Raw genomic sequence first — 25,651 nt, 5'->3', positions numbered from 1 at the left:
GGACTATCAGGAAGATTTCAAAGAAGTGACATTGAAATGTTAGCATCAACTTGAAAATGAATGGTTTACTGAGATGTGAAAGGACATTCTGTGCAGAAGGAAAAGCCAGGCCAAGACACATGGAGTCGAGAATAGGAGAATAGGCTGAGATGCGTTTAGAGAGCTGACTCTCGCTACCACTGGTCAGATTGGCTTCCCTTGGGCTCTGGAAAATTTGTCTTTATTTATTTATTTATTTATTTATTTTGAGACAGAGTCTTGCTCTGTCATCCAGGCTGGAGTGCAGTCGTGCAAATCTTAGCTCACTGCAACCACCACCTCCTGGCTTCAAGTGATTCTCGTGCCTCAGAACTCCTGGGTAGCTGGGATTAAAGGCACGCACCACCACACCTGGCTAATTTTTTTGTATTTTTAATAGAGATGGGGTTTCTTCATGTTGGCTAGGCTGTTATTGAACTTATGACCTCAAGTGATCCACAGTGTTGGGATTACAGGCGTGAGCCACCGCGCCCAGCCTGGGAAATTAGTCTTTAAAAGACCAAGTAGAAAAAAAGACTTTGAACACAATTTTGAAAGGCATTTGCTACTCTGCCCATCCCCACTCCCTCCAAATTTACCATCTTAACTATACCTTAACCAATGATGCCCCCATTTTTATTATAACCTGGCTACTGTGCATCTTTTCTGGATTTAGGTGGGGTATTTAAACCCGTTGACCTGCTTAATTAAGCAAGGTGCAAGTAATAAAATGGAGGGGAAGATAGGCAAGCCAAAAATGTGTTCCTGACTGGAAGGTCGCACTTCTCTTGACGCAGGATTATGTAGACAGTTTTTGTGAGGGCAAAGGACGTTTTGCTCATCTCTATATAATGTCAGCTGAGCATATATTCATTGAGCACTAAGTGCTCAGTGCCTACTACGTGCCAGGCCCTGTGAGAGTTGCTAGGACTAGATGAATCGGCAGTGTCTGTTTGCTAATTTAGAATTGATCTTAGATCATCTCAGGAAACCTTTGGTTTATTTGTCTTACCATTCAAGTGAACAGGTTTTAATGAAAGATGGATCTGTCTGTTTTTTTTCCTGTAAGGACAACCGATGCAAGCTGTTTGACTCCCCTTCCCTGTGTAGCTCCAGCACTCGGTCAGTGTTGAAGAGACCAGAACGATCTCAAGAGGAGTCTCCACCTGGAAATACAAAGAGGAGGAAGAGCATGTCTGGGGCCAGCCCCAAAGAGTCAACTAATCCAGAGAAGGCCCATGAGGTTAGTTTCCTAGGTTCCTTTTTGCTCTAGCACAGATACTGTATTTTTCAGTTCTAAAAATTTCTACTTAGTGGTTCATTTATTTTCTTTGCTAAGATTTGCTGGGGTTTTGTGGGGTTGTGTGTGTGTGTGGGTGTGTGTGTGTTTCTTTTAATAGAGATGGGATCTAGCGATGTTGCCCACGCTGGTCTTGAACTCCCAGCCTCAAGCGATCCTCCTGCCTTGGCCTCCCAAAGCACTGGGATTACAAGTATGAGCCACCACACCTGGCTGATACTTGGCTGTTTTCATGTTGGTTTTTCATTTGCTTTGAGTATGTTCATAATTGCCTGTTGAAGCATTTTTAAGATGGCTGCTTTAAAATCTTTGTGAGACAAATCCAACATCCATCCATAGTGTTGTTGGCATCTGCTGATTGTCTTTTCCTGTTGAAGTTGGGATTTTTCTGGTTCTTGGTATGACCAGTGATTCTTCCATTGTCTCCTGTATATTTGTGAGTCTCAGGTCTATGTAAATTTTATGTTTTAGCAGGCTTCCTCTGATACTGCAAGAAAAGCATGGGTGGAAGTCCAGGTTCCCCAGCACAAACTCCATTGACACTTTGGGTGGGGACTTGTCTCATTATTGCTGGGAGGGAGTGGAAGTTCATTCCATCCCAGTGGGGTGGTGACTGGGGCACTGTATGACAGCTGGGCAAAGGTGGAGGCCCCCGCTTGCTGTTGGCCATAATTGTTTCTGTGTTGACTAGTAGAATGATTATTGTCTAAAAGTCTTCTGCCTCAATAGGCCATCCTTTGCCTAGGGAGAGCAGGCTTTTCTTGGGGCTTGTTGTGTTGCTGTCTCCAGCTTCATGAGTTGAATGGTTAGCTCATTCGTTTTTAATTTTCTTATTTCTGGATAAATCTATTTGAATCTATGAATTTCCCACTGCTTTAGATTTGTCTCATAACTTTTGATCTGAAATGTTTTTATTATCATTTGTTGTAGATATTTTATTTCCTTTTAATCCAGACCTATCATGGCCTATTAAATACTTGATTTTTATAAAGGTCTGTCTTTTTTTTTTTTTTTTTTTTTTTTGAGACGCTCTGTTGCCCAGGCTGGAGTGCAGTGGCGCGATCTCAGCTCACTGCAAGCTCCGCCTCCCGGATTCATGCCATTCTCCTGCTTCAGCCTCCCGGTAGCTGGGACTACAGGAGCCCGCCACCACACCTGGCTAATTTTTTGTATTTTTAGTAGAGACGGGGTTTCACAGTGTTAGCCAGGATGGTCTCGATCTCCTGACCTTGTGATCCGCCCGCCTCGGCCTCCTAAAGTGCTGGAATTACAGGCGTGAGCCACCGCGCCCAGCCCTGTCTGTCTAATTCTTCAAGTTAATTCATTGCATTGTTCATAGTTGTATAGGCTGTTTTGTTGTTTCCTGTTTCTGAGACAGGGTTTCTCTGTCACCCAGGCTGGAGTGCAGTGGCATGATCTCCGCTCACTGTACTCTCCACCTCCCAGGCTCAAGCAATCCTCCCACCTCAGGCTCTCAAGCAGCTGGGACTATAGGTGTGTGCCACCAAACCCAGCTAATTTTTGTATTTTTTGTAGAGAGAGGCTTTCGCCGTGTTGCGCAGGCTGGTCTCAAACTCCTGGGCTCAGGGCAATCCTCCCACCTTGGCCTCCCAAAGTGCCAGGATCATAGGTGTTAGACACAGCACCTGGCATGGGTGAGCTAGTGTCATGGTTGTCTGGGCCTAAGTCCTATGGTCCTTTGTGTTATTTTTTCTATTTATTCCGTGGCTAGACACACAAAACACTGGTTTATTTGTATGTTTTTCCTTCATTATACTGTCCTTATATTGAGGTTTGGTATTAAGCATTATAAAATGGTGAACTGCCTGTGTTTTCTGTGGCATGAAAAGGTTTAAGTAAATCTCATCACAGTCTTAAAAGGTTAGAGAGATGACAGCTAGGAAAACATTTAGCATTTAGGCCTACTGCCTTATCGTATCTGCTTTTGTTTTTAATGCTTTATGAATGTTTTTAAAGTATTGTTCTAAAAGAATATTTTAATAATTGCATAGTATTTTTGTTTTGGGAGAGTTGTTTGGTTTTGGTTTTTGTTCTTTTTGTTTGTGGGGGGCACAGGGTCTAGCGCTGTCACTCAGGCTGGAGTGCACTAGCACGATCACAGCTCAGTACAGCCTCCATGGGCTCAAGCACTCCTCCCGCCTCAGCCCCCCTAGCAGCTGGGACTACAGGCATGCACCACCATGCCCAGTTAATTAAAAAAAAAAATTTTTTTTATTTTTTGTAGAAAAGAGGTCTTACTGTGTTGCCCAGGCTGGCCTTGAATTCCTGGGCTCAAGCAGTCCTCCCACCTCAGCCTCCTAAGTATCTGGGACTACAGGCACAGGCCAATGCACCTGGCCGATAGTGTTTTGACTTACAAGTATACTAGAAATAATTGAATAAATCACCTTCTGGACATTTAGAATTTCCCTTCCCCTGATTTTCCTTTTATTTCTAATTAAAAATGAAATTCTGGGTTATAAGGGCAAGAACATTTGTGAAACTTTACATTGTATACATGTCAGAAAATATCTATCAATATTTAATAATATTCTGGCTGAGTGCTGTGGTTCACTCCTGTAATCCCAGCACTTTGGGAGGACAAGGCGGGTGGATCACGAGGTCAGGAGTTCCATACCAGCCTGGCCAATATGGTGAAACCCTGTCTCTACTGAAAATACAAAAAATAGCTGGGTGTGGTGGCATGAGCCTGTAATCCCAGCTGCTCAGGAGGCTGAGGCAGGAGAATCGCTTGAACCCGGGAGATGGAGGTTGCAGTGAGCAGAGATCATGCCACTGCACTCCAGCCTGGGTGATAGAGTGAGATTTCATCTCAAAAAAAAAAAAAGAGAATATTCATTTTCTTTTTCTTTCTTTTTGAGACACGCTGGAGTGCAGTGGCAGGATCTTGGCTCACGGCAACCTCCGCCTCCCCAGTTCAAGCAAGTCTCTGCCTCAGCCTCCTGAGTAGCTGGGATTACAGGTGCCCACTGCCAGGCCTGGCTAATTTTTTTTGTATTTTTAGTAGAGGCGGAGTTTCACCAAGTTGGCCAGGCTGGTCTTGAACTCCTGACCTCAGGTGATATATCCGCCTTGGCCTCCCAAAGTGCTGGGATTACAGGTGTGAGCCACTGCGCCCGGCCAGAATATTCATTTTCTTTTACCATAATAGAGATTGACCTTTTTATTTCCATATTTGTAAAACTTTTCTTGGATAAAATAATACTGTTAATAATTATTTTGTATATATATTGGCCCTCATGTTTTGGTTTATTTTCATATATTTTAATTTTTAGTATTTTAAATTCCATTGTGGAGAAAATGTCAAGCATTGCTAGAGTACAGTTATCATACCTGTGATATTGTGAAATATATATTTAGTCTTCTTCCCCTTCTGTCATATAACTCCTAAAATCTTTGGAATATCCAAGGTCATATCTTTTTGTATACTAATGATTGATAGCTTCAGGGTGGGACTGGCCACTGGAAAGACAGACATGATTAGAGGTTGGAACTTTCAGCCCCACCCTCCAATGTCTACGGAAAGGAGAGGGGCTAAAGGTCAAGTTGATCACTCATGGCCAATGGTTTAATCAATCATTTCTATGTAATGAAGCCTCCCTAAAACCTTGAAAGGACAGGGTTCAGAGAGCTTCTGGATAGCTGAACACATGGAGGTTCCTGGAGGTTGGGGCACCCAAGGAGAGCATGGCAGCTCCATGTCCCTTCTCCCATACCTCACCCTATGCATGTCTTCTTCTACATCCTTTGAATATCCTTCATAATAAACTGGTAAATGTGTTTTCTTGAGTTCTGTGAGCCACTTCTAGTAAATTAAACCCAAAGAAGGGGTCACGGGAACCCCCACTTAAAGCTGGCGGTCGTAGATCAGAAGATCCAGAGGCCCAACTGGTGTCTGAAGGGTGGTGCGGTTTTGAGGACTGGGCCCTCAACTTCCTGATCTGACACTCTGCAGGTAGATAGTGTCAGAATTGAATTGGACGGCACCCAGCTATTTTCCACTGCTTGCTTGCTTGCTTGCTGGTAGGGAGAAATCCCCTCATATCTGGGGGTAACAGCACTTCTGTCTTCTGTTGCTGTTGAGTGAGGGAATAAGAAAAATCACTTTGAGTTTGTGGGGTGTTTTCCTCACACAAACATATCATACAGGGCTAAATTTCTGGGTGGTTTTTTTTTTTTTTTTTTTTGAGACCAAGTCTCGCTCTGTCGCCCAGACTGGAGTGCCATGGCTTGATCTCTGCTCACTGCAACCTCCGCCTCTCAGGTTCCAGCAATTCTCCTGCCTCAGCCTCCCGAGTAGCTGGGACTACAGGCGCCCACCACCACGCCTGGCTAATTTTTTATATTTTTAGTAGAGACGGGGTTTCACCATGTTGGCAAGGCTGGTCTTGAACCCCTGACATCAAGTGATCCACTCACCTCGGCCTCCCAAAGTGCTGGGATTACAGGCATGAGCCACCACGCCCGGCAGAGCTAAATTTCTTACTATCAAATGTCAAATATCCAGTCTGGGTTCAGTTTTTCCCAGTTGTCTCCTAAGTACTTTTACAGTTTATTTGTTAAAATCTGGATCCAAATAAAGTCTATACACTGTAGTTGGTCAATAGGTCTCTTACTCTTCAGATTTCAGTGCTCCATCTGTTTCCCTCTTGCATATTTTTATTTGTTGAAGAGCTCAAGTCATTTGTCCTGCAAAGGTTCCCACAGTCCTGTGGGGTCTTCAGACATTGTCTTCTATCCCCTATATTGCCTTAACCTAACTCTGGAAAGGATGGATTGAATTCCAGTTCTATTTGTTTGGCAAGAATATCACATAGGTGATTTTGTCTACTTTGATCAGGAAGTATAATGTGCCAGGCAGCCATTGGTGATTGCTGCCCAGATTTTTTACTTCATTTCACCAGGGTTTCAGAAAGATGATACTGCAGTTTTTACATTCTTTCCTCATTAATTAGCTAGAATATATCTATAAAGAGAAACTTACACTCATCAAACGCTGTGGTTACCCTTGGGAAAGGCAGGGTGAATATTGGATCTCTTTATTTGCCAGTTTCCAAATAATGCCCTACCAAGCATCTTCCAAAGTTGAAAGCAAGACTTATAGTTGTTTTTCAATAATAATCAGGAATTCATGGGTTAAAACATTTAATGTGTTTCTGTGTATTGCAAGTATTATCCTTTTGCTCAAATTATCCCCTTTTTAACAGCTGGCTTCCTCTTCTCATTGAATAAAGCTAAGATGTAGGCCGGGCACGGTGGCTCACACCTGTAATCCCAGCACTTTGGGAGGCCAAGGCAGGCAGATCACCTGAGGCCAGGAGTTCAAGACCATCTGGCCAACATGGTGAAACCCCGTCTCTACTAAAAATACAAAAATTAGCCGGGCGTGGTGGCGCACACCTATAGTCTCAGCTGCTCTGGAGGCTGCGGCAGAATCGCTTGAACCTGGGAGGCAGAGGTTACAGTGAGCCAAGATCACACCACTGCACTCCAGCCTGAGCGACAGAGCAAGACTCTGTCTTTTTATAAAAAAAAAAAAAAAAAAAAAAAAAGCTAAGACATACTTTTTCTAAACTTAATCCTAGTTTTAACCCCCCTTGTTTCTTTCTCTTTTTTTGGAGATAGTTTCACTCTGTCACCCAGGCTGGAGTGCAGTGGCACCATCACCACTTGCTGTAGCCTCGACCTCCCCAGGCTCAGGTGATCCTCCCACTTCAGCCTCCCAAGTAGCTGGGACTACAGGCACACACCACCATGCCCAGCTTGTGTGTGTGTGTGTGTGTGTGTGTGTGTGTGTGTGTGTGTGTGTGTGTGTAGACAGGGTCTTGCTCTTTGATCTGGTCTGGAACTCCTGGGCTCAAGCGATTCACCCGCCTTGCCCAGGCTGGTCTGGAACTCCTGGACTCAAGTGATTAACCCACCTTGGCCTCCCAAAGTGCTGGGATTACAGGCATGAGCCAAACCACCTGCACCCGCCCCCCCTTTTTTTTTCTTTTTTTCTTTTTTTTTTTTTTTTTTAAGGAAGGAAGGAAAACTTAGTTTCAGAGCAATTCAGTTAGACACTGGAATAATAGGAGACCTAGTCAATAACCCACATCTGTTTTTGTTCACTCTAGATTCAATAAAATAAAATAAAAACTTCTTACTAAATGTAGGCATTAACATTTCAGTCTCCTCGAGACATGCTCCAAGTGAATGTTTTCAGAAGTTCCATTCAGAACCCTTGTCTCATTCTCTACCTTTGATTTGTTACAGACTCTTCATCAGTCTTTATCCCTGGCATCTTCCCCCAAAGGAACCATTGAGAACATTTTGGACAACGACCCAAGGGACCTTATAGGAGACTTCTCCAAGGTAATTGCAAGCAGAGCTGCTCTGGCAAGTGTAGGAGGGAGTGTGGGTATTTAGAATCCCACTCAGCCTGTCTCCCTCCCCAGGGTGGTTCCTGGCATACCTCCAAAAGGGCACAGTTAAAAGAATGTTAAAGGTAGGGAAGCAAACTTAGTTTCTCATGATCAGGTATATGTTGGTTTCTGAGACTGTAGATATCACTATAGCTGATGGGCAGTTTTAGGTAGGGAGCTGTCCACCAACCACCTTGATTGTAACCCAAAGACTAGGCTCTCTGGGAACTGTGTTATTATAAAAATAGTAATTAGCAGGATAGTGTACAGCAGAAATAAATCTGTAGCCTCACTACAAGTCTGCATGTTGAAAGGTTATCTTAGAAGGTCTGGGATTGAGACTGAATTTCTCCGTTCAGAGAAGCTTGGCCATTGAGGGAAAAGGCCCTCCAGGAAGTCTAGAGGAAGATCTTCTAATAGCCTGATATACTACATGAAGGCTTGGCTGCAGTAAAATACAAGGCTAGGACAGGGAATGTGTCAATAGCAGCTTCTTTAATCACATTTTGACTTGAAGGTTACCAGATCAATGTTTTATTCATTAATTTAGTTAACATTTATTGAAGCACTTATGTGTTAGGCAGAGATTCCAAAATGAGATCCAGTTCCTTCCCTCAAAGAATTTAGCATGTGGTTGGAGAGGTGAGACATGAACTACATGTACCACATGGTAGACTGAAATAAATTTTAGTGAGGTGTAAACATAAACAGCATGCCATGAGAAGTAAAAGGGTTTGTCTTGGCTAGGGGGTTGGGGAACGTATGGGGTTGGGCCGTTGATATTTCAGCCCAAATGGGTTTTGAAGGAACAGGGAGAATGAAGAGAACAAGCAGAGATCCAGCTGTATCCTCAGTTTTGGAACCTTCTCTTGTTTGGCAGGGAGAGATGTGGTCTTACTATGTTGCTCAGGCTGTAGTGCAGTGGCTATTCGCACATGCTATCATAGTACACTGTAGCCTCGAACTTATGGCCTCAAGTGCTCCCCCTGCCTCAACTTCCCAAGTAGCTGGGACTACAGGCATGCACCACCACACTCAGTGGAATTTTCAACTTGAATTGAGGCCTGGTTATATTTGTCTTAATGGGCCTATGCATGGGGATAGATGAACTCTTGGCTCAGCCAGTCGCCCTAATGAGTAATTGCTAATGTGTGCATCTTCCTCCTCAAGGCTGGGCTAGGTCTCTTTTTTTCCTATCCCCAGTGCCTCGCACCATGCTGGACATAGCAGGTGCTCAGTAAATGAGTGAAATCTGTATGTTTAAGTGCTGTTTGCAGTCTAACTACTGACGTGTGGATTCTTGACAAAAGCAGGAGGAAAATGAGATTACCTGAGGTTTCTTTATTTAAATCTGCCTTACTAGCTAGGTAACCTTGGATAAGGTGCTCAAAATGGGGATAATATACCTCATTGGTTTGTGTGAAAATTAAATGTCAGGATATTAATGAAGTAACTAGAAGAGTAACTAGTGTGTACTAACTAATGTTTGTTTGCTTGTTTGTTTGTTTTTTGAGAGGGAGTCTTGCTCTGTCACCCAGGCTGGAGTGCAGTGGTGCAATCTCAGCTCACTGCAACCTCCGCCTCCTGGATTCAAGCGATTTTCCCACTCCAGCCTTCCGAGTAGCTGGGACTACAGGTGCATGCTAACGCCCGGCTAATTTTTGTATTTTTAAAAGAGTTGGGGTTTCACCATGTTGGCCAGGCTTGTCTCGAACTCCTGACCTCAGGTGATCCACCAGCCTCGGCCTCCCAAAGTGCTGGGATTACAGGTGTGAGCCACCGTGCCTGGCCATTAATGTTTGTTTTTTAAAAGATGCCTCCTACCAGCCAGACAAAACAGTATAAGTGTGAATAATATATAGGCTTCCAGATTCTCTAAGTATCTTTTTTTCTTTTTAAGGGTTATCTCTTTCATACAGTTGCTGGGAAACATCAGGATTTAAAATACATCTCTCCAGAAATTGTAAGTCCATCCTTTTGAAACCCACCACACATCGGGTACTTGAATCTAGTTTTCCCTGACGGTCAAAGTTGATTCTGCCTGATTTTCTCTCAACAGATGGCATCTGTTTTGAATGGCAAGTTTGCCAACCTCATTAAAGAGTTTGTTATCATCGACTGTCGATACCCATATGAATACGAGGGAGGCCACATCAAGGTATGGATTCCTGAGACTTGCTGTAGAAGGAGCCCTAAACAGGATCTGTGGTTTTAAAGTGGGGAGGACAGTGACACCTGGCCACTTAGCTCATATCCTAGTTGTTAGAATTTTGAAACAATACAGTGAGTGTGGAAGGCATTTGATTCCGGGTGCTCTTAACGAATGTTCCCTTGTCTGCAATACTCTCTACCACCTTGTGCTACAGTTACTCTTCATGTTTGTCCCTCACACCATCATTATCAAGGACACTTGTAGGAGGTACCCACTGATGTTTAAGTCATTCGGGGGACAAGAATGGGTTTCGTAGCATTTAAGAGGCTTGGGTGCCAATGTCTGAGCACCCCAGGGCTGCTGATGAGGAGAAGCCCATCTCTGGCAACATGTCCCGGTGTCTGTGCCAGGCTTAGTGATGCCTCCAAAGTTGATTGTTCAGCAAGCTGCCTGGTGGAGGGGCATGTTGGGACACACGTTCCCAAGAAGAAAGGAACTGATTTTGCCATTTTAATCTTTTTTTTTTTTTTTTTGAGACAGAGTCTGCTCTGTCGCCAGGGTGGAGTGCAGTGGCATGATCTCGGATCACCACAACCTCTGCCTCCTGGGTTCAAGCAATTCTCCTGCCTCAGCCTTCCAAGTAGCTGGGACTACAGGTGCACGCTGCCACGCCCGGCTAATTTTTTTTTTTTTTTTTAGTAGAGACGGGCTTTCACCATGTTGCCTGGGCTGGTCTCAAACTCCTGAGCTCAGGCAATCCGCCCGCCTCAGCCTCCCAAAGTGCTAGGATTACAGGCGTGAGCCACGGCGCCTGGCCTGCCATTTTAATGTTTTACCTGATTAATAGTGTTTAAATATAGTAAGGAGGTACTTTAAATACGATGTTACTGTTTGCCATTGTCTTGTGGCTTTTGAAAATCCCCAAATTTATAAAACTACCTATAAAGTGTACCATTGTCATATTTGAATTGCCCATTTCCAGTCCCCATGTGCATTACTGTATGATGAACGTGTACAGACCCACAAAGCTCCATTGAGATACAGGTGCCAAATGGTCTACTGGGCTATTCAGCCAGAAGAACTGCAAAAATCACAAACTGGTCTTGTGGACTTAAAGATCACTCTTGATGAATCATTACATCTTGCTGAATCATTACTTCATGTGTGAAACGTGCAGGTTCCAAGGGTCTCTGTTGTCTTCATAGGGTGCAGTGAACTTGCACATGGAAGAAGAGGTTGAAGACTTCTTATTGAAGAAGCCCATTGTACCTACTGATGGCAAGCGTGTCATTGTTGTGTTTCACTGCGAGTTTTCTTCTGAGAGAGGTCCCCGCATGTGAGTGCTGCACGGAACTGGGTTCTGGGGCACAGGCTCCATGATGCTTTTGTGGGACATGGTGGTTTGTGGCTTGCACTTGGAGCATATTTTAGCATATCAAGCAACCTCTGGCACATAACAAGCCATTTTCATATGTAATTTTATCCTGAGGTGAACTTTGGCTCTTCCAGTCTCCCCGACTGTCCTTAGTCTGATCTGTGGGGCTACTGTTCTCATGTAACCTCCTTCAAGTACAAAGTGACCATTCCTTATGCAAATGCCAGAAAAGTGTGAAGTTCTCATTCTGTAAAACCTGATATGATATGATGCTTTGAAACACTTGATATTATTACCAATTTCAGGGTGAAAAGAAAAAAGGGGGCCAAAGAGCTGCCCATCAGTCATCTGTGTCCATTCTAAAAGGATTGCAAGCCTGCTGTTTGTCAGGCACTGACAATAAAAATGTAACTACAGTAAAACACAGTACAGTAAAAATACCACAGTGAGCAGGACCAACAAGGACCCTACTGCAGCAGAGATCCAAGTGGGGATCCATATAAATGCCAGGAGAACAGGAGGACAGGCAGAGAGGTAGGACAGAGAGTGCAGCTTAACTAGGATGGTCCAAGGGAGACTTCTGCAGGACCATGTTCTTATGCCACCTTTTTATTTTGAACGAATTTATTTTAAAAAACATTTTTTAATTAAGAAATTTCAATTTTTTTTTTTTTGACGGAGTTTTGCTCTTGTTGCCCAGGCTGGAGTGCAGTGGCACAATCTCTTCTCACTGCAACCTCTGCCTCCCAGGTTCAAGCAGTTCTCCTGCCTCAGCCTCCCAAGTAGCTGGGATTACAGGCATGCGCCATCACGCCCGGCTAATTTTGTATTTTTAGTAGAGGCAGGGTTTCTACATGTTGGTCAGGCTGGTCTTGAACTCCCGACCTTAGGTGATCCGCCTGCCTCAGCCTCCCAAAGTGCTGGAATTACAGGTGTGAGCCACCGCACCCAGCCAAACTCCTTTTAACCACAGGCAAATGGTTTAAGCTACGTGCTGCTGAGGAAGCTGCTGCCCATCCCTCATGAGCAGCTAACAAAGGCCCCAAACCACTGAGCTTCAAGAGAAAATCAGCAGATACGCTTGGCTCTTGTGTACCAGATACCTTTCTAGATACTGAGGGAGAAGAGCAGTGAACAAAACAGACCAAAAAATCTCTGCCTTCATGGAACTTACATTTCAGAGTGGACAGGAGATCGAGACCAGCCTGGCCAACATGGTGAAATCCCGTCTCTACTAAAAATACAAAAATTAGCCAGGCATGGTGGCGGACACCTGTAATCCCAGCTACTTTGGAGGCTGAGGCAGGAGCATCCATTGAATCCAGGAGGCAGAGGTTGCAGTGAGCCGAGATCGCGCCAGTGCACTCCAGCCTGGGCGACAGAGTGAGACTCCATCTCAAAAAAAAAAAAAAAAAAAAAAATGGTGACTGGGTGCGGTGGCTAACTCCTGTAATCCCAACACTTTGGGAGGCCAAGGCAGGTGGATCACAAGGTCAAGAGGTTGAGACCATCCTGGCCAACATGGTGAAGCCCCGTCTCTACTAAACATACAAAAATCAGCTGGGCGGTGGCACGCGCCTGTAGTCCCAGCTATTTGGGAGGCTGAGGCAGGAGAATTGCTTGAACCCGGGAGACGGAGATTGCAGTGAGCCCGAGGTCACGCCCTTGCACTCCAGCCTGGTGACAGAGTGAGATTCTGTCTCAGAAAAAAGAAGGTGCTTCAGAGGAAAATAAGGCCAGTGGTGGGAGCTCCCAGGCAGGCTGGAGGAAGAGTAGTGGGGCTGCAGGGGCTGGCGTGGGGTGAACAAGGGGCAGAGCAGCAGTAGGGGTGATGAGCTGTAGGCCTCTGAAGGACTTGGGGCCTCGGGCTTTTTCACCAAGGGCGAGGCAGTAAGCAGCCATTGGCTGGATATTGAAGACCATTCAGTCCAGGTAGAGGATAGAAACAGGGCCCCGAGGCAGGAGCAAGTTCAGCCTCTTTAAAAGCCACAGAAAGAAACAAGCCCACTTATGTAGAAGGAGGTGAGTGAGGGAGCCTGGCTGAAGAGAAGGCTGGGGTGGAGAAAGCAAGGGGAAGCTGGCTTATATAGTGAAAACTTGCCACAAACTATGGTGGTGAAGGTGCTGGGTAGGACTCAGATGCTAGGATTGTTGGAGAAAGGAAAGTTGGGGAAGAGACCATCTACTGGCACTGGCTGTGAGTGCTGCTCACGTGGCCAGGAACTTGCAACTCAGCACTGATTGTTTCTAAGAATAAATGTAAAGTTGGGAAGATGTGTATAAGGGGGACTTAGACCACAACTGCTGCTTTGACTGCGTTGCCTTGTTGCTCTGTGCTGGAAAAGCTAACCCTGCTTTGGCCTTCCTTCCCCTGACTAGGTGCCGGTATGTGAGAGAGAGAGATCGCCTGGGTAATGAATACCCCAAACTCCACTACCCTGAGCTGTATGTCCTGAAGGGGGGATACAAGGAGTTCTTTATGAAATGCCAGGTAAGACTGGGGTTGTGGAGAGCATCCCTCCTCCCCCGCCCCCAGTGGTAGACTAATGGATCTGTCTGGTGGTCATGACTTTCTTTCCAGGGGTCGGGGGACAAGGTGGGTATCTGCTGAACCCAAAGAAAGCCCCTGTAGAACTGGCTGCCTAGGTCTGCCTGGCCGCTTTCAGCCTTGTAGCCCTAGGCAGAGAGGAAACCAGGTTGTGGGTGTGAGGCAGGTATACCCTAACCTTATTCTCTCCTGTCCCCTCAGTCTTACTGTGAGCCCCCTAGCTACCGGCCCATGCACCACGAGGACTTTAAAGAAGACCTGAAGAAGTTCCGCACCAAGAGCCGGACCTGGGCAGGGGAGAAGAGCAAGAGGGAGATGTACAGTCGTCTGAAGAAGCTCTGAGGGCGGCAGGACCAGCCAGCAGCAGCCCAAGCTTCCCTCCATCCCCCTTTACCCTCTTTGCTGCAGAGAAACTTAAGCAAAGGGGACAGCTGTGTGACATTTGGAGAGGGGGCCTGGGACATGCCTTAAACCTACCTCCCACACTCCCAAGGTTGGAGCCCAGGGCATCTTGCTGGCTACGCCTTTTCTGTCCCTGTTAGACGTCCTCCGTCCATATCAGAACTGTGCCACAATGCAGTTCTGAGCACCGTGTCAAGCTGCTCTGAGCCACAGTGGGATGAACCAGCCGGGGACTTATCGGGCTCCAGCCATCTCATGAGGGGAGAGGAGACGGAGGGGAGTAGAGAAGTTACACAGAAATGCTGCTGGCCAAATAGCAAAGACAACCTGGGAAGGAAAGGTCTTTGTGGGATAATCCATATCTTTAATTTATTCAACTTCATCAATCACTTTATTTTTTTCTAACTCCTGGAGACTTATTTTACTGCTTCATTAGGTTGAAATACTGCCATTCTAGGTAGGGTTTTATTATCCCAGGGACTACCTCAGCTTTTAATTAAAAAAAAAAAAAAAAAGAAGGGGGTAAGAAAATGCAAACCTGTTATAAGTTATCGGACAGAAAGCTAGGTGCTCTGTCACCCCCAGGAGGCGCTGTGGTAGTGGGGCTGCTGCTATTTAAGCCAAGAACTGAGGTCCTGGTGAGAGCGTTGGACCCAGGCTTGGCTGCCTGACATAAGCTAAATCTCCCAGACCCACCACTGGCTACCTATATCTATTTGGTGGGAGGTGTGGCCCTGTTCTCCCTCACCCCAGTTCCATGACATTGGCTGGTATAGGAGCCACAGTCAGGAAAGCACTTGAGGCAGCATCTGTTGGGCCACCCCCGGCTCAGTGCTGGAATGTTGCAGTGTAGGTTTCCCAGGGAAGGGGGGTGGGGGTAGATGGGCTCCACAGGATGGGGGAGGAGCATGTCCACTGAGTGTCTTCCTTATGTTGCTGTGATATTGATAGCTTTTATTTTCTAATTTTAAAAAAATGGTCATATTATGAATCAAAGAGTATCAAATCAATGTTGGATGGACCACCCAAGGGTGAGGAGAGGGGCTGGAAGCCCTGGGCATTAGGAGAAGGGAGTGGGTGCTGGCATGGACATGACTGGATAGAATTTTCTCAGGAGGGAGCTTGGTGGATTTTGAAGGTAAAACTTTCTGGGTTTATCATGTTTTAATTTGAGAGACAGGGAGTGATGAATCATCACCGGTTGTCCCCTTATCTAACCCCATAAAAGTGGGAATTTCAAAAGAACACCTCATCCAAGGAGCTGGGGCGGACTTCATTGATTCTAGAGAGGCCTGTTTCAGTGCCTGCTCATCCCTGCCCTCTGGTGCCAGCCTCCTTGCCATCACGGCTTCACTGAGGTGTAGGCGGGTTTTTCTTAAACAGGAGACAGTCTCCCCTCTTACCTCAACTTCCTATTCTTGGGGTGGGGGGGGTGGGAATCAGTGATACTGGAGATGGCTAGTTGCTGTGTTACGGGTTTGAGTTACATTTGGCTATAAAACAATCTTGGGAAAAATGTGGGGGAGAGGACTTCTTCCTACACGCGCATTGAGACAGATTCCAACTGGTTAATGATCTTGTTTGTAAGAAAGATTCTGTTGGTTGAGTGCATAAAGAGAAAGGTGGGATGGCCTTCAGATTATACCAGCTTAGCTAGCATTACTAACCAACTGTTGGAAGCTCTGAAAATAAAAGATCTTGAACCCATGCTCTCTGCCTAGTTCTTGATGGATTTAAGGAGAATTACATTTCCCTTTAAGGTCCTGGGACCACATTAACTAAAATTAGTGTTTGGGATAGCCACATTTCCTCAAGAAGCTCTGACTCCAAAAACTTGTGGTTCAGATTGATTTGCAAGATGAAATGGGCGCATAAAAAGTGTGCCTGAGGCCAGCCGCAGTGGCTCATGCCTGTAATCCCTGCATTTTGGGAGGCCGAGGCAGGCAGATCACTTGAGGCCAGGAGGTCAAGGCTGCAGTACCCACACATAACGTGATACTGGGGACAAAATATATTGGGCTGAAGCACAGAGGGACGCCCAGAATAGAAAACACATGGTCCTTTATGTATGAGTTGGAAAACTAGGGGTTCAGGCATATTTGATTATATTATATATACATGTATTTTTTTGAGACAGTCTCACTGTTGCCCAGGCTGGAGTTGCAGTGGTGTGATCTTGGCTTACTCCAGCTTCAACCTTCCAGGCTCAAGCAATCCTCCCACCTCAGCCTCCCAAAGTGCTGGGATTACAGATGTGAGCCACCATGCTTTTTAAAGTTTACTTTGAGCAAGTAATATTTCCCTGGATTGCTGCAAAGGCCAGCTGGCTTCCTGTCTGATCTATCCTTCCTAAAATTGCAAATTAAGTCAACCCATTATTGAGAATTTAATGTGGTTTTTTTTTTTTTTTTTTTTTTTTTTTTTTTGCCTGTAAAATGAAACTTGACCTCTTTAGCCCGTCGGCTAAGATGCAACCTCAGCCTTAGCCTCTGCTCATTTTATGCTTCACTAAGAGGTCAGGATTCTGTTTCTAGAATGCCCCTGCTCTCTGAAACTTGCTTGTTAGAGCTTGAAGCCTGCCATGCAGAAAGTTTGCATTTACTGTAGAAAAATTTATGTGTGGACACCCACAAGGTCAAGAGTTGGTTAACTCAAAACCATGGGCAAAACTTAACTCACTTTAAATTTTGGGGAAAACTATTCCATCCAAGGTGTGATCTGATTCAGATTTCAAAAATTTAAAGTATGCAAAGATGTACAAAAAATCAACACTCATATTTCACACACCAGCTTAAGAATGAACAGCTTAGCTGAAGCCCCTTGCCTACCCTGACTTCATCATAAACTCTTCAGCTGCACCCAACCCCCATAAAGGTAACACTTATCCTTCCCTGGTATGACTATTTCCTAAGCAAGAAGATAGATTCAGATTTTTTTTTCCTTTTTTTTTTTTTGAGATGGAGTTTCACTCTTATTGCCCAGGCTAGAGTGCAATGGCGCAATCTCGGCTCACCACAATCTCCGCCTCCTGGGTTCAAGTGATTCTCCTGCCTCAGCCTCCCGAGTAGCTGGGATTACAGGCATGTGCCACCACGCCCAGCTAATTTTGTATTTTTAGTAGAGACAGGGTTTCTCCATGTTGGTCAGGCTGGTCTCGAACTTCCGACCTCAGGTGATCCCCCTGCCTTGGCCTCCCAAAGTGCTAGGATTACAGGTGTGAGCCACTGCACCAGGCCTCATGTTTTCAAACTTTACAAATTGTGCACCTATAATCCCAGCTACTTGGGAGGCTGAGGCATGAGGATTGCTTGAGCCCAGGAGTTCAAAACCTGCCTGGGCAATATAGTGAGACCCCATCTCTAAAACAAAACAATCTCCATTATGTGCTCATTCATCCATGACTCACTTTGATTTTTATTTCTCTGCTTATCACACTTAAGGGCACTTGGCTCCAAGAAGGGCAAAGCAAGAATCAATAGTGACTCAGGCTACATCTCTCCAGCAGAGAAACCTGGAGTAAGTCACTTCTCCCTCTGGGGCCTTTCTTCATAAATAACAAATGCATTTGAACTAGATTTTCCGGCCAGGTGCAGTGGCTCATGGCTGTAATGCCTGCACTTTGGGAGGCTAAGGTGGGTGGATAGTTTGAGCCCAGCAGTTCCTGACCAGCCTGAGCAACATGCCAAAACCGTGTAACTACTAAAAATACGAAAAATTAGCCAGGTATGGTGGTGCATGCCTATTGTCCCAGATACTCAGGAGGCTGAGGTGGGAGGATTACCCAAGCCCAGGGAAGTCAAGGCTGCAGTGAGCCAAGATTGTTCCACTGCACCCCAGCCTGGGTGACAGGAGTGAGACCCTGTCTCAAAAAAAAAAAATTAAAAAAAAAAAAGAATTAGATAATTAGATGTTCTCTGTGACTGCCCCTGTCCCAACATACCGTGGCTCTGGCATTTGGATGGCCCCTTTGCATATGGCCCCTTTGCAATACCCACTTCAAATCTACTTGGAAGGGCCTCTATGGAGGAAAAGCTGTTTCTCTCATTCAATAAACGTTTGACTTGTGCTGAGCACTGAGGATAAGGAAGTGTGTAAGATGCAGGCTTTGTCTCAAGGCGTTCACTGGCTAGTGGGAGAAATAGTCATTAAAAATGACGAAGTCTTAGGTGTAACGTTTCCGTGTAACAGAAGCTAGGATAGAGAGGGGTCCAGAGGACATGGGGCTCCAGAGCAAGCAGTGGACCCCATAGGAGGCGATGTTCAAATCTAACCTTCAGCAGGAGTCTCACGAGACAGGGTGTTCCAGGAAAAAGAAATTGTGTTCAAAGGGGAAATACCATGCATTCATACCTGTGAACAAGGTAGGAGAAGTTTGTGGTGGGCGGGGGCGAACCCTGAACGCCATTCTGAGGAGTCTGTAAGCCTCGGGATCTATGAGAGCAGGACTTCTCAAACACGTGGGAAACTTGTTAAAACGCAGATTCTGTTCACAGCTCTGGGTCGCAGCCTGAGGTTCTGCATTTTTAACAAACTCTCAAAGCCACTGATGCTTTTGCTACCCTTTGAGCAGCCAGCCTGTAGAGGGTTTAAGAAGGGAGCAGTGTGAAGCCATGTAATTGCTGAGAGCAAGACAAAGGATGGATGATAGGTAAGGAATGATGATAATTATAGTCATAGCAGAAGCTGGGGCATGGGAGGGAAGGGCTTTAGGTGCTGGGATCTGGTGATGGATGGGTAGATGGGAGTGAGGGAGAGGGATGGATTCAGGATGGTCTCTTGGCTCCTGACCTGAGGAAGTGGCTGGACCACTGGTACTCAGAGCAAGAAATCAAGAAATACATGGCCAGGCACGGTGGCTCATGCCTGTAATCCCAACACTTTGGGAGGCCGAGGCAAGTGGATCACCTGAGGTCAGGAGTTCAAGACTAGCCTGACCAACATTGTGAAACCCCATCTCTACTAAATACAAAAAATTAGCTGGGTGTTGTGGTGCATACCTGTAATCCCAGCTACTTGGGAGGCTGAGGCAGGAGAATTGCTTGAACCTGGGAGGCGGAGGTTGCAGTGAACTGAGAATGTGCCGTTGCACTCCAGCCTGGGCAACAAGAGTGAAACTCTGTCTCAAAAAAAAAAAGAAATACACAAGGAAAGGAAGTATTGAAAAAGCCTAAGTTGAACTTTATAAAATTACTGGCCTGCATGTTTTATAAATATCAGTGTCATACATTACCAAAGAGAGGCCCAGGAACCGTTCCAGATTAAAGGAGACTCAAGAGACATGACAACTAAATGAAATGTGTGATCTTGGATGGGATCCTGGACCAGACCGAAAAAGAGTACTATAAAGGACATTTTTGGAACATTTGACTACATTGAAATATGAACTTTAATTAGGTAAAATTATTATTATTATTATTATTTTGAGACACAGACTCGCTCTGTTGGCCAGGCTGGACTGCAGTGGCACGATCTTGGCTCACTGCAACCTCTGCCTCCTGTGCTCAAGCCATTCTCCTGCCTCAGCCCCCTGAGTAGCTGGGACTACAGGTACCTGCCACCACACCCAGCTAATTTTTGTATTTTTAGTAGAGATGGGGTTTCACCATCTTGGTCAGGCTGGTCTCGAACTCCTGACCTCGTGATCCACCCACCTTGGCCTCCCAAAGTGCTGGGATTACAGGCATGAGCTACTGTGACCCGCCAGGTAAAATTAGTAACTCAGTGTTAAGTTTCCTGAATTTGATAATTATACTGCAGTTATGTATGAGAACATCCTTGTTCTAAGGAAATAATACACTGAAATATTACAGGTTAAGTGTGTGTGTGTGTGTGTGTGTGTAAGAGAGAGAAGTAGACAGAGTCAAAGGGAAGAAAGCAAATGCAGCAAAATTTGAAAACGTTAAAATGTATGACTCTTAGCAAAGGGTATAAGGGAATTCTTTGTACTATTCTTGCAACTTTTCTGTAAGCTTTAAATTATTTCAAAAGAAAACATTTTAAAAAGGGGCTGGGCCGGGTGCAGTGGCTCATGCCTGTAATCCCAGCACTTTGGGAGGCCAACGTGGGTGGATCACTTGAGGCCACGAGTTTGAGACCAGCCTGGGCAACATAGAAAGACGTCTTCTCTATAAAAATAAAAATTGAAATAAGTAAATTAAATAAAAAAGAGGGGCTGTCATGCTGAGCTCCTATGTGGACGGGGGGATCTGGGCAGTGACTGTCCCAATGCCTGAGTGGTCAAGGGTTGAATGTGAGGAGTGCTCCAGAGAAATATCCAGGCTGGTGACAGCAAGTTGTCACACGTATCCAAATGGCAGTTCTACCAATGTAGAAGACAGGGAAGCAGAGAGAGAGGTTAGAGGCAGGATGCCAGGAAGCCAGGCAGGGAGGGGTAGGGAGCAGCCACAAGGAGGTCTCAGTGATAGGGTTAAGCTCGGCTGCCTGTGGTGGGACATATGTCACTGGTGACCTTGGGACACAAAGCCTGCCCACGCTAGGGTAGGGTGGGGGAAGGACAGGAAGGCGAGGCAGAAACAGCAGCAGGGGAAAACTGGGTGGCATTGGGCATGGCATTGGGTGTGCTCAGCCTCTGTGTGACTGTGACCTGGCAGCTGGGATGGGGGTGGATTACCTAGATGATTCTAAGACCTTAAGATCTTGGTCATTCTGATTTCTAAGCAATGACTCCTGGAAGTTGTGCAAAGCCCAGTCCAGAGTCCCTGCTTGCACGCTCCCAGAACAGAGGAGGCAGAGTCCCTTCCAGTGCTGGCCAGAGCAGGACAGCTCTTCCGCAGGCAAAGTCAAATCCGCACCTCCATACTGTGGCTACTTTGTATGTGTTGATTCATTTTCCATTTATGTTTTCTGTTTAGTTTTTCAATATGGATGTCTTTCTTCAATATGAAGTATTTCAGACATACCCACTGTCTGGGAGTACCCACTGTCAAGGGTAAATAAAAACTTCCACCGATAGGCTTTCTTTGCCCTCTTGTTTCACTCTGCTGGCAGGCTGCCACGGGGCTTGGGGCCGTGACCACTGCAATGGCCATAGGAAGACATCAGGTGGCAGTGGTGCCCCAGGTTTGTCTCCTCAGGTATCTCTGCCTTCTAGCTCCTCTCCTCCAGAGCCAGTCAGTAACTGGGAGGAGCTGGGGGCTCTCCAGGAGCTTCCCACCCCTTCCCCTGCCCTGGCTTCCAGCTGCATTTAATGGCACTTTGCCTGTTCTGAGTACAGGAAAAGCTGTGGCTGTTCCTTGTCCAAGCTGCAGTTCCCAAAGGCCTAGTCCAAGCATGTGTTTCATGGACCGCAGTGCAAGGGCTCCCAAAGGCGAAAAAAGGGAAGAGGGCTGGTTTGGATTATTAGCATTTTGTATTTTTAATAAATGCATCAATGTGGTCATCTTGGAAAAATGTCCGATCTTTGTGGGGTTTCTTTACACTTCCTTCCTAGTTTACTTTGGATGACGCAGGGTGGATCATAGGCTTTAACCTTGTAAAGCACAGCCTCTTTCCCCTGGCGGCTTCCTAGACTCTAATGAAGAAATAAGGCCTACTTTCTGATTCCGGTCTGCCCCTGACCAGTGGTGTGACACTGAGCAGAACACGTCACTTCTCTGGACCAGAGGTCTCAAGTATAAAGGATGAGCTTGGGCAACATCCCCATCCTCCCCCAAGGACTCCTCACTATTCCTGTTCTTTGGGACCTCCTTACCTTTGCTGACACCTGCAGGGAATGCCTTTCTTTTTCCACAGAACTCTTTTTTTTTTTTTGGAGACAGAGTCTCACTCTTGTTGCCCAGGCTGGAGTGCAGTAGCAGGATCTCGGCTCACCACAACCTCCGCCTCCCAGGTTCAAGCAATTCTCCTGCCTCAGCCTCCTGAGTAGCTGGGATTACAGGCGCCTGCCACCACTCCTGGCTAATTTTTGTATTTTTCGTAGAGACAGGGGTTTCACCATGTTGTCCAGGCTGGTCTCAAACTCCTGACCTCAGGTGATCTGCCTGCCTCAGCCTCCCAAAGTGCTGGGATTACAGGCATGAGCCACTGCTCCCAGCCTTCCACAGACTTATTCTTTTCAGGAGGGGTGGGTGGGGATGGGGAATAGGGTTTCGCTCTGAGTAGCTGGGACTATAGATGCACACCATCACACCCAGCTAATGTTTTTTAAAATTTTTTTTGTAGAGACAAAGATCTCCCTATGTTGCCCAGACAGGTCTCAATCTCCTGGCCTCAAGTGATCCTCCCACCTCGGCCTCCCAAAGTGCCGAGATTATAGGAATGAGCCAATGCATCTGCCCTCTGATTCATTCTTGTAAACATAAATAATATAATTGTCCGGCTGGGTGCAGTGACTCACACCTGTAATCCCGGCACTTTGGGAGGCCAAGGTGAATGGATCGCTTGAGCTCAGGAGTTCAAGACCAGCCTAGGCAACATGGCGAAAACCTGTCTCTACAAAAAAATACAAAAAATTAGCCAGGTGTGGTGGTGTGTGCCTGTAGTCCCAGTTACTCCGGAGGCTGAGGTGAGAGGATTGCTTGAGTCTGGGAGGTGGAGGTGGCAGAGAGCCAAGATTGTGCCACTGTACTACAATCTGGGTGACAGAGTGAGACCCAGTCTCAAAAATAAAAATAAAAATAAATAAATAGGCCGGGTGTGGTGGCTCACGCCTATAATCCCAGCACTTGGGAGACCTGAGGTCAGGAGTTCGAGACCAGCCTGGCCAACATAGCAAAACCCTGTCACCACTAAAAATACAAAAATTTAGCAGGGCATGCTGGCAGGTGCCTATAATCCCAGCTACTTGGGAGGCTGAGAAGGAGAATCACTTGACCCAGGAGGCGGAGGTTGCCGGGAGCGGAGTTCGCACCACTGCACTCCAGCCTAGGCAACAGAGCAAGACTCCATCTCAAAAATAAAAATAAAAGTAGGCCGGACGTGTTGGCTCATGCCTGTAATCCTAGCACTTTGGGAGGCCGAGGTGGGCGGATCGCCTGAGGTCAGGAGTTCGAGACCAGCCTCGCCAACATGGCAAAACCCTGTCTCCACTAAAAATACAAAAATTTAGCCAGGCGTGATGGCAGGCACCTGTAATCCCAGCTACTCGGGAGGCTGAGGTAGGAGAATTGCTTGAACCCGGGAGGGGCAGGTTGCAGTGAGCTGAGATTGCGCCATTGCACTCCAGCCTGGGCGACAAGAGCAACACTTTGTCTCAAAAAACAAAACAAAACAAAAAAAGCCTGGCCAACACAACGAAACCCTTTCTCTACTAAAAATACAAAAACTAGCCGAGCGTGGTGGCAGGTGCCTGTAATCCCAGCTACTTGGGAGGCTGAGGCAGGAGAATCACTTGAACCTGGGAAGCAGAGGTTGCAGTGAGCTGAGATCGCGCCACTGCACTCCAGCTTGGGCGACAGAGTGAGATTCCGTATGGAAAAAAGGAATGTAAAACTCGATGGGATAAACTACAGATTAGAATTAGATCCAACTGGGCCAGGCACGGTGGCTCACACCTGTAATCCTAGCACTTTGGGAGGCCAAGATGGGCGGATCACCTGAGGTCGGGAGTTTGAGACCAACCTGACCAACATGGAGAATCCCCGTCTCTACTAAAAATACAAAAATTAGCCGGGTTTGGTGGCACGTGCCTGTAATCCCAGCTACTCGGGAGGCTGAGGCAGGAGAATTGCTTGAACCTGGGAGGCAGAGGTTGTGGTGAGCAGAGATCACACCACTGCACTCCAGCCTGGGCAACAGGAGTGAAACTCCATCTCAAAAAAAAAAAAAAAAAAAAAAGAATTATTAAATCCAACTGGAGAGAGAGCTAATATGCTGGAGAAATGTGTTAGAAGATTATTTGGAATGGAATGAGATACATACTTATGACACTTAGGAAACCATGAAATAGGTGGAAAGAGACAGAACATACTGAGAAAATCTAACTATATCAAATTTGAGTCCCAGAAGGAAAGAAAAGAAAGAATAGGAGAAAGGCAATTTTTGTTTTTGTTTTTGTTTTTCTGAGACGGAGTCTCACTCTATTGCCCAGGCTGGAGTGCAGTGGCACGATCTTGGCTTACTACAACCTCCACCTCCAGGGTTCAAGCCATTCTCCTGCCTCAGCCTCCCAAGTAGCTGGGATTACAGGCACGTGCCACCAAACCCGGCTAATTTTTGTATCTTTAGTAGAGACAGGGTTTTACCTTGTTGGCCAGGCTGGTCTTGAACTCCTGATTTCGGGTGATCCGCCTTCCTCAGCCTCCCAAAGTGCTGGGATTACAGGCGTGAGCTACCATGCCCGGCCAAGAAAGGCATTTTTTTTTCTTTCTTTTTTTTTTTAGATGGAGTCTCACTCCGTCACCCAGGCTCCATGGAGTGCAGTGGCACTATCTCAGCTCAACCTCCTCCTCCCGGATTCAAGCTATTCTCCTGCCTCAGCCTTCCGAGTAGCTGGGATTACAGGCATGCGCCACCATGCCCAGCTAATTTTTGTATTTTTAGTAAAGACGGGGTTTCACCATGTTGGCTATGATGGTCTCAATCTCTTGACTGCGTGATCTGCCTGCCTCAGCCCAAAGTGCTGGGATTACAGGCATGAGCCACCGCACCTGGCAAGAAAGGAACTTTTTAAAGAAAGAATATCTGATGAACACCTTAAATCCCCAAAATCAAGAAATCCCATGAATCCCAAGCAGAGTAAATAAGAAATCCGCATTTGGGTATGTAACGAGGACAGACTACCAAAGACACAGGATACCAAAGTGCATGCTGAACAGAAAGCCAGAGGACCAACACAGAGACAACAGGTAGCTGCTGCTCAACAGCAACAGTGGAAGACTAAGGCAACATGGAAATACTGCAAGCCTCGCTGTACTCTCACCCTTCCTAATCCCATGTCCCTCTGAAAAGATAGCCCCTATTAAGTTAGGGGTGTACCTTCTAGACCTTTTCTATGCATGTATAAATATATATAATGTATATGGATATGGATGTGTGCATCTATATTTATTTATGTTTTTTATTATTATTATTTTTTTTTTTTTTGAGACAGAGTCTGACTCTGTCGCCCAGGCGGGAGTGCAGTGGCGTGATCTCGGCTCACTGCAAGCTCCGCCTCCCGGGTTCACGCCATTCTCCTGCCTCAGCCTCTCCAAGTAGCTGGGACTACAGGCACCCGCCACCACGCCTGGCTAATTTTTTGTATTTTTAGTAGAGATGGGGTTTCATCGTGGTCTCAATCTCCTGACCTCGTGATCCGCCCGCCTCGGCCTCTCAAAGTGCTGGGATTACAAGCGTGAGCCACAGTGCCCGGTCTATTATTTTTTTTTTAGAGATGGAGTCTCACTATGTTGCCCAGGCTGGTCTCAAATTCCCAGACTTAAGACACCCCTCTGCCTTAGCCTCCCTAATAGCTGGGACTACAGGCACACCC

At 46.2% G+C, this 25,651-nt stretch overlaps 1 protein-coding gene across 4 annotated transcripts in view; it reads left to right on the top strand.

Annotated features, from left to right (window-relative positions):
• The window catches only part of CDC25A (cell division cycle 25A), a 28,812-nt gene extending 12,885 nt beyond the window's left edge, over positions 1-15,927 (top strand). For all 4 annotated transcript variants that reach the window (XM_019024795.3, XM_019024793.3, XM_019024794.4 and 1 more), the window contains 7 exons: positions 1,088-1,261; positions 7,595-7,693; positions 9,644-9,706; positions 9,803-9,901; positions 11,101-11,231; positions 13,650-13,761; positions 14,020-15,927. In XM_019024795.3, coding sequence (XP_018880340.1) covers positions 1,088-1,261; positions 7,595-7,693; positions 9,644-9,706; positions 9,803-9,901; positions 11,101-11,231; positions 13,650-13,761; positions 14,020-14,160 — 819 coding nt within the window. In that variant the 3' untranslated portion in view covers positions 14,161-15,927. The remainder of the gene's footprint in view (positions 1-1,087; positions 1,262-7,594; positions 7,694-9,643; positions 9,707-9,802; positions 9,902-11,100; positions 11,232-13,649; positions 13,762-14,019) is intronic.
• Positions 15,928-25,651: the final 9,724 nt, after the last annotated feature.

The sequence above is a fragment of the Gorilla gorilla genome, chromosome 2 (genome assembly GCF_029281585.2).
Source record: "Gorilla gorilla gorilla isolate KB3781 chromosome 2, NHGRI_mGorGor1-v2.1_pri, whole genome shotgun sequence".
Classification (NCBI taxonomy): Eukaryota; Metazoa; Chordata; class Mammalia; order Primates; family Hominidae; genus Gorilla; species Gorilla gorilla.
This window is presented reverse-complemented; position numbering and strand designations above follow the sequence as displayed.